We start from the raw sequence: 9,139 nt of genomic DNA, 5'->3' as shown, positions 1-9,139 counted from the left end.
AAAAAAAAAAAAGTGTATATATAGCACACTTGATATGCAATTCAAACTATGAATATTGCATCTGATTATTTTACGTCAAGTTATTGAGTTATTGAAAAATTAATGGTTTTCTTAATGGTACTATATTACTATAAGTGCACTTAATGCTTAGAAAGTGCTTGTTTGCTTTCAGCCGTTGTGATAAGTTATTTTAGAAGTTCACACAAAAAGTGCAGCTGCCTGTGAAAACCCACCTCAGATCTCTGTTTTGTGCGGGGCTTTTGCTTATGTAGGATCTTTGTGCTGGGGCAGACACTTGAGGTTTTGTGTTCTCTTAGCATATAGGTTTTCACACATGATACTTTTGCTTGGCAGGTTTTAATATAATAGCAGGTGTTGACCATGAAACTGGCTTTGTCTTTGGGGGGAACCGCTTCAATTGTGGCACTTGGATGGATAAAATGGGAGAGAGTGACAGAGCTCGCAACAAAGGAATTCCTGCTACTCCAAGGTACAAAACCCAGCCTTCTTGCTCTTTTTTTTAAGCGGGGGCAGTGCTCATCTTCTAGCATGGACTTCACTCCTTGTAAAGAGTAAACTTGGAACTTCAAGTAGTAAAACAATTTAGGAAAACTTGTATACTTGCAGTACTAGATTGTTGAAATATTTGTTATCTGGACTGATTATGTATGACCTCTTGTTACAAGAGATACTTTCGATAATTGGTTTAAATATTTCTTTTTTAAAATATAAAAAATATTTGCAATATCAAAGTTTAAAATGAAGAGTAAAATATTAAAAATCAAGTTATTCTCTAACAAACTCTATGGTTACGAGGTGATTAGTGAAACTAACCCTGTGATTTTCTTGCTTTATACTGTTGGCAAAAATCTATATAAGACAGGGAGAAATAGTGTGGCAGTGTGGCATGCAAATTATATATCCAAACAGACTGATTTAAAGCAGTCTAGGGAACGGCAGGCTTGTGCTGCTGTTTCCCTGTTTCTGGTCTTTTTTTTGCTTGTGTGATTTGTAAACTTTTGTCTTTTGTTATTAGCAGTAGACTGTCATTGTCTTTTTTTCATTAAGAATCTGTTAGGTTTCCTCTGGGAAACAGTTCTTCATGGTAACAGTGTCGAAATAAAAGCACGAGCTCTTGCACTATTCTTAGCGACTATTAGTGTATTTCTAATGCATGCCTTTGTGTTTATTAATGACATTTTTTGCAAGCTTAGTGCAGTATTTTTGCAGACTTGCAATATCACCTAATATTTGTATTAAGTTTCATTTTATTAATATATAATATCTTCAATGCAAGCATCTACTTTGCTCGTTTGCATAGTTTTCAGCATTCAGGTTTATACTTCACTACAGGCTGTGGCTGCAGTAAGTGGGACTGGATTTGAATTACTGTTTTCTTTTTGGATTATTTTGGATTATCATATTATACACTTTTCCACTTTTCTTCCTCTAAATTGCAGTTTCTGTGTTATTTTCTCCCTTCTAGCCCTCTTCATTGAATATGTATTCCAAGCTAGTAGGAGAAAACAAAGTGAATAATGCTGTGAATGGCTTGTTACTACTTAATAGTAAAAGTTAGTTTAGGTTATCAGATTCTTGGAAGTCTAAGTAATAGCAAGGAAAATGTGATGAAATAATTCTGTTAGAAATATCATAATGTACTAGAAAATATCTGGAGATGATGATGGGGATGCACATGCCAGTTCTTCATACATGTAGTATGCAGTTTTGAGACAAAATAAAAAATATAATTTTTTTAAAATAAAAAACAAACAGGCATAATGTGCAATAACCAATGGGAAAAAACACACTATTTAAATAAGGTGCTTAAAGTTCTGCAAGTAACTGAAAAAAATCTGTATATTAAATAGCCTTCTTAAAGTAATTCTTGGACTTGTAAAATATTGTTTTAGAGATGGCTCTGCTGTGGAGATTGTTGGCCTGTGCAAGTCGGCTGTTCGGTGGTTGCTGGATTTATCTAGGAAAAATGAATATCCGTTCCATGGCGTCACCATAAAAAGATACGGTAAAATTGAACAGATGTCATGAATGTATTATGGGAGTAGGAAAATAAGTCAAATGAGCTGGTGGCCAGATTATATCAGGAATGATTATCAAAACTATTCACGAAAGAGAAAAAACAAACTTGATGAAAGTATCTTGTATTAGTAACTAAAATTCATTACTAAAATTCCTAGGAGTCGATTATCAGATCAATGTATGAAATGTTTTATTGCATTTAATAAGGTGTGGAATTCAAAAGAATTTTGGAGTCTAAACCATGTTTCTCAAATGGTTATTGGTGATGTGATCATTATGTATCATAATGGTGCATATCATTCATTACAAGGAAAAGAACTAAAATGACATAAGACCTAAGTATCTTTAGATGTCCTCTCTGTTTCATAGGGGTGCTGCTCTGGTCTGAGTTACTTTATTTTGAGTTTATGGGGCTCAGGTGAATATAACTGGCTTCTAAAGCTGTTCTACCATTCAGTAAAGGTTAATCTTGAAAACATTTTGTTGAATGGTTCTCTTATTCTATATTAGAAAATGTGAATATAGGGCTTTCTCCTATACATCCAGATTCTTAGGTCATGAACTTAGCTGTCACTTCAGAATGTCTTAAAATCTGAAAGACAATTCAGGGTTCAGTGTGAAGCATTATTACAAAGTATAGGTATAGACTTCTGCCTATTATCCCAGAATTGTAAGTGACTTTTCTAGACTGAATTTGATGCTTGTGTGTTTCCGACTGTCTTTCATTTTCTTTAAGTTTAAATTTCATTAATTAACTGATGAATCCATTTTAAAACTGACTTACTCACATTCTATTGGCTCATAATAGCAGGCTTAGCACTGGAGTTTCTAGTTGTGGTTTGTTTTGTTTGTTTCTGCATTCTGGCGTACCATATTACAGTTTTGGTGGTATTGTCCTTTTTGATATACTCCAACTGTATGTTGGAGTACTGTTTATCTAAGATATACGTGTATCTCAATTGGAAGGATATTCCTAGCACAGGTCTGCAGGCTAACACCTAAAAAAAAGAGGAATTTAAATTTTTCAAAAATAAATTTACATCTCAGTTTCCTAATACTTATGTTATTTTTTCTTAAAATGTAGGAAAAATATGATAATCATACTTTCCTTAGTTTCCCATACCATACAATTTTATTGTTTGTTTGAACTTTGTGTTTGTTTCTGTTATCTATGTTGCAAACACAATATTTCTGGATGGCTATGTTAACTTGAAATTAAGGATTAGATACAGAACTTCTGCATTGGTGTCTTAGAGTGCAATCCACTTGTGCTGTGTAGTGCCCCTCTACTGAAAATTAAACTTAATTGTCCTCAAATAAAGAGATATTGTTTCAGTGTTCCTGCAAGCAGTTGCTGTCTGGTGTTTTTCTAGTCATCTTTCTAGTCTTGTTTGAAATTACAGTGAGCTGCTTTTATGAGCAGTAGAATTCACCTTACATGGAGAACCACCAGGTGGAGAGAGGTGACTAGGTGTGCTCCTCTTACATTAAGTACCAGGCATTCAGAAGGAGACAGCTTTTAAAAGGGACGCTTGTCCTAATGTTTTGACATTCCTGTTGTAGTCTCCTAGATATTAAGAGTACATATACAAACTACTACAGAAAAGATGGCATGTTATCATGCTAAAAATATTGAACATAAACTTTAGACTTAGTCAATTAAATATTTACCACAGTTCATAGTAACTCATACTGTTCATTTTTAACTAGTTAAAAGAAGTGAGGAAGAGTTGTATTGTAAGGAATTGTGCAGGTGGGGCAGAGTTGATCTGTAACATAATTCAGCTTCAATTTTTTTTTTTGCAGTGTTTCTATGGCCTTGCTTGTGTTAGAAATATATTAAGTAAAACAGTAGTAAGCAGAACTAGCCATAAGCACAGGTCTGTTAGGGGTTTGAAGAAAATCTGTGTGTAATATTTTGCAGGAAGGGAGGAGACTATCACATATGATGAATGGAACAGAAAAATTCAAGGACACTTTGAAAGACTCTTCTTTGTCTCTGAGAACCCTGCAGATCAAAATGAAAAACATCCAAATCTAGTTCACAAACGTGGGATTTATAAAGACAGCTACGGAGCTTCAAGTCCATGGTGTGATTACCAACTTAGGCCAAATTTTACCATAGCAATGGTTGTGGTAAGTAAGAGTAGTGAATAAGAAGCATTTGCATTTAAATTTTATTCTTGAACTAAATTTGTGTTACAAGACTCAGCTGCGTGGCATTATATCAGGAATAAATATTGCTTAGAATAAATTTTGAAATGTTTTTTTCTTGTCTTTGCTTTTAATATTGACCCATATTAGAATATCTGGTAGAAGTGTAACTTTGCCAGAACTTACCTATATGACTGGGATAAATTTGCAGAGTTGGGTATTTTCACTGTGTTGAAGTTACCTGTTTTAGGTTAGACTACGGGGAAGAGATTCAAAGAATCAAGAATTGCAGGGGTTGGAAGGGATCTCTAAAGATGAGATCATGAAGTCCAACCCCCTGCTAATGAATCCCCTCAGATTAACTAAAACGCGTGGATTGTTTATTTTTATAAAAACGTTTTTCAAGTCTACTTAAAATAATAATAAAACCCAAAGTAACTTATAGCTTTTCTCTTGATTACTCTGTCTCTAGTTTCTGGAAATGTAATTATATTTTCACTCAGTAATATGAGAGGCTTTCGTCATCTTCTACATTCATATGTGTAGTCTTGTGTGTGTACGTATGCAGAGTTCAGTAAATCTCTATTTTATTAGGCCCCTGAGTTGTTCACACCTGAGAGAGCTTGGAAAGCTCTGAGGATAGCAGAGGAAAAACTACTTGGTCCATTGGGCATGAAAACTTTAGATCCAGAGTAAGTATAGCTGACATGAGAATAAATGACAGTAGAAATTATGATCTGGGGAGTTAATGTTTTGTCAAAATCACTGTATATAGTTGTGAAATAAGGCTGCAACAAATGCTCCAGCAATGAGTATTTTACTGTTCTAAAACTCCATGCAATTGATTTTATTTACATAGACAATTTCCAGGTATTTTTGGATGCCATGTAGCAAGCAATTCAAATTTGCTATCACAAAAGATATGAGTAGGCATCAAAATGCAAATTCACTATCATACAATGCATAGCATTACAATTTGAATAAAAACATAGGAGTGTAATTATAGAAGTTATCTGAAAATTTTAACAATTTTCCCACTACTTAGTACAGTATTTGGAAATCTATTGTTATGCAAAATGTAGAATTTTGGGACCTCCCTGACCGAATCCCTATTAGATGTAAATCTCATGAAAAATTTTTGGCTCATTTCTACTGTGCATTCTATATACTATTTCTGTTAATGTTTTGCTTATGTTTGTTTTTTTCCTTGCAGTGATATGGTGTACTGTGGAGTATATGATAATGCTCTTGACAATGACAACTATAATGTAGCCAGAGGTTTTAATTACCACCAAGGACCTGTAAGAGCTGTATCTTGAATTTCAAAATAAGTGCTGACTTTTTTTTTTTTTTGAAACTGACAGCTATAATAATCATCTCCTATCTTTGCTTAGGAATGGCTGTGGCCGATTGGATATTTTCTTCGTGCCAAATTGTACTTCTCAAAGTTGATTGGTCCAGAGATATATGCAAAAACTGTGGTTATGATAAAGAATGTTCTTTCTCGCCACTATGTTCACCTTGAAAGGTAAAATACCATCTAAGATAGTAGGTTCCACCAGTCACTGAATATTTTGAATCTATCAGATTGCGTGTACAACAATATACTACTTATTTTTACTACATCAAAGGCTATAACATAAATAACATCTGTTTTCTACATACAAAGTTGGCCACTATGAATTCTATTGCAGATCTCAGCTGAGATCTAGTGCTGTTCATAGATACTTGGAATTACTAATATTTACCCACGTGAAGACTAGAGGAAATCAATTTTATGGAAGATTTAATGTGTTACAAATCAGCAAGTTAGTCTGTCCATTTAAAAATCTTAATAATATCGGTGTTCCAAGAAGACAGAGGAATTGACCGTATGGCCCAGAAATGTTCCTTTGCATTCTGAGGTTTCCTTCTTAAACAAATTGCTTTTTCTATTAAATTGTTAATTCTTAAGAGTTTGAGACAAAAACAAGCAAAAGTCTTCCCCTTGATAACCCTTCCATACAATCTGTTCTGCAGTACTTCAAATACGCATTCATTTGTACCCCTAAAAGTAAATCAATTGGATTCAGTAGTCTGTGATGGGTTTGTCTAGCTAACCATGTAAGGAGGAAAAGGGATTTGTACATAAACAAATCTGGGGAGAGGAGGAAGGTTTATGTTTCACACTATCTTCCAACCTTTGTTACTTTTTAGCACCATGATCAAATTTCAAGTATAGTTTGAAACTGGATAGGTAATCCAATTATTTTGTTATCTCAAAGATAACATAGGTTCTTCAAACTGGTACTTCAAGCTACTGAATGGGAAACAGAAGCGTCATTCCAGTGTCAGGGAATCCACATTCTCACAGAAACCTGCAATTTTTTGCAGCAGAAGTAATTGAGTCGGATCTTAGTTATTAAATAACATACTGTGACTGTAAGAATACAGGCATTTTTAAAGTTTCCTACTGAAATACTATTCTTAAATATTTTATAATGTAATGTTCATTTCAGTGTAATCTAACAACAATACTCTTGGTTTTTTGTTTGTTTTTTTCTTTTATCAGATCATCCTGGAAAGGGCTTCCAGAATTGACCAATGAAAATGGGCAGTATTGTCCTTTTAGCTGTGAAACTCAGGCCTGGTCGATTGGTGTTATCCTTGAAGTTCTTTATGACTTGTAGAAGTTTGTTTTGACTGATTTTCATGAAACTTCTGTGGTCTTCTCATCATGGGGCATAAATGAACATTTTGCTTATATAGCAACAGAAATGTCCTGCTTGCACTATCACTTAAACTGCATCCTGACTAGAAAAAATGCTGAAAGTCACTGGCTCCTATGCTGACTAATTATGTGGGGCTTGTTTAAATAAGGCCATAACAATAAAGTAAAACTGCCATACACATTTAATGCAGAAAGTTCTAGTAAGGAGCAATTTTAAGAATATGCACAAACTTACTTTAGATAGCTATGATTTTTAGACTTATCAAATCAAAATCTTACATGTAGCAAACTGGAGTGGTTCTTTACTGAGCTGAATGTATGAGGAAGAGCGCTCATGTTTTGTTTTTGTTTCTTTCTTTCTTTCTTTAAGATTAAATGGATGTTTGCAAATGCACGTTAAAGACTAACCTTTCTGAATTTGGTATGCATTGAGCTATGGCACCGTACATTAGTAAAGGCAGACTACTTTGTCTGTTCAACTGCATTAGTGATGGGCTTTTTGTACGTGTTCAGTTTGAACACTCCATCATGCAATTACAGAAAGAAGTTTACACATGTGAACTTTTGCAGTTATATATATTTTAAAAATGTTAAACAACTCTTGAGTTAACTCTTAAGAAATGATGAGAGATCCTGTGATAATCCACTGATAAATTTACATGCTGTGGGCCAAGCAGCAAACGTTTCTTAATTTAAATCTATTTTTCACTATAAGAATATAAGAAACATGCATGTGCATAAAATGCACTGCCTGTATGTCAAAGATGGCTACATATCTTCTGTTACTGAAGATACATGGTCACTTCAGTCCTTGATTCTTAGTAAAATCCTGACTCTGAAGCAAGTGGAGTTAAGGTCAGTAGGAAAAGATATTAACCTACCCCTGGAGAAAATGACGTTTCTAGACCTCTTTAAATTTCACCAGTAAGAATAAGCAAGCTAACTGTATGTATAGTTGTTTGGGAATAGCATATAGTGAACAAGTTGCAAAATACGTATGTTATTAATTATTTTGACACCTCACTGACTTCTGTTCATTGTTCCCAGTCTGAGGGGGTGTCTGGCAGAAGTGCAGCTGAAATTACCATCTCTCTGGTGATTAGTGACAAAAACAGGCAGAAGGTGACGCTGCTTCTTGCATCATGAAGGAAAAGAGCAAAAGTGATGATGTATTTCTTGCTGTTGAACAACATTCTGAAAATAAAATATACACAGGATGTAATTGGAACAAACTATTATAGGAGAATATTTTATCTGTGTTTTAAGTTTGATTATGCTGTCTGAAGTAGAGTACAAGTGTGCTGCCTTCATCAGGGAGATGATTCAGATGGATTTAAGGGCAAGTTAATAGACTGAAGAAAAATGAACTGTAAGAGCTGGCTATATTTGCACTTTGAAAGGTTAATAAACTTATGAACTCCCTTGCCAAAGTGTTCAGTACTTGAAATTATGATTGAAGATGGAGTACATTACATCTCAGGTGTTGAGCTGCTGCAATACATGGTACAGGAGACTTTTATTGGCGTAATGCATGGTAGCTGTCATTTATCAAAAAATTTACTGAAATGTCGGGAACAGATTGAGAAATGTTTTATATGCCTCTTACACAAAAAAGTGATCTTTACAAAATTCTTGTTAATGATATTGAGGTTTATGTTTTACTATGTCACTAGAATTTGCAGTTTTCCCAGATAATATTTCCTTTGTTACATCAAGGTACATCAAGCTTCTCTGGCACAGTGAATGTGAATATCTGATGGATATGCTTAGAAATGAGAAGTGCATCTGAAGAGCTGTGACTGAAAAACAATCTGCGAGACATCAGCTTACATAAATTGGCAGTAAAGTTCCCAACAGTATTGGGAACTTGCTTATCAAAATGTCCCTATGCTGCTACAGGAAATTGCGCTGCAGTGCAAACTCCTCTCCTGAAAGAGTGTGTATTTGTCTCTACTAGTTTATTTTCTAATGTAATAGTAATATTTTAAAGGACAAAATTACCTGTGTACACAAATACATATATGGGATATATGCTTATTACATTGTTTTTGCACTGCTACGTATAGCTTTAGTCATAGAAGCTTTAGTCATAGAAAAGTGTTTTAAAATGAGGGAAAACGATGTACAGCAGCAACAGAAGAGTTAAGGTTATATCTAAGCTTGTGTCTTTTTCTTTTTTCCACCCATCGACTGATTAACAGCTGTTCTAGCGCAGCACAGTTAGGCGTTAGCTTT

At 34.3% G+C, this 9,139-nt stretch overlaps 1 protein-coding gene across 1 annotated transcript; it reads left to right on the top strand.

The window, feature by feature from the left end:
• Positions 1–333: 333 nt before the first annotated feature.
• On the top strand, positions 334–8,329 carry LOC104912276 (glycogen debranching enzyme-like). Its single transcript, XM_010715621.3, has 7 exons — positions 334–490; positions 1,914–2,026; positions 3,965–4,176; positions 4,789–4,886; positions 5,408–5,495; positions 5,589–5,722; positions 6,746–8,329. The coding sequence occupies exons 1-7, from the start codon at positions 432–434 to the stop codon at positions 6,861–6,863; spliced, it is 822 nt and encodes a 273-aa protein (XP_010713923.1). The 5' UTR covers positions 334–431; the 3' UTR covers positions 6,864–8,329.
• The last annotated feature ends 810 nt before the right edge of the window (positions 8,330–9,139 follow it).

Source organism: Meleagris gallopavo, chromosome 10 (assembly GCF_000146605.3).
Source record: "Meleagris gallopavo isolate NT-WF06-2002-E0010 breed Aviagen turkey brand Nicholas breeding stock chromosome 10, Turkey_5.1, whole genome shotgun sequence".
NCBI lineage: Eukaryota > Metazoa > Chordata > Aves > Galliformes > Phasianidae > Meleagris > Meleagris gallopavo.
Note: the sequence above shows the minus strand (reverse complement) of the source record. Positions and strands in the feature narration are given on the sequence as shown.

Coding starts and splice junctions, on each gene's coding strand:
- LOC104912276 (XM_010715621.3), top strand. CDS start 432: ATGGATAAAATGGGAGAGAGTGACAGAGCTCGCAACAAAGGAATTCCT. Junction 2,027..3,964: donor CGTCACCATAAAAAGATACG/GTAAAATTGAAC, acceptor AATATTTTGCAG/GAAGGGAGGAGACTATCACA. Junction 5,723..6,745: donor CACTATGTTCACCTTGAAAG/GTAAAATACCAT, acceptor TTCTTTTATCAG/ATCATCCTGGAAAGGGCTTC.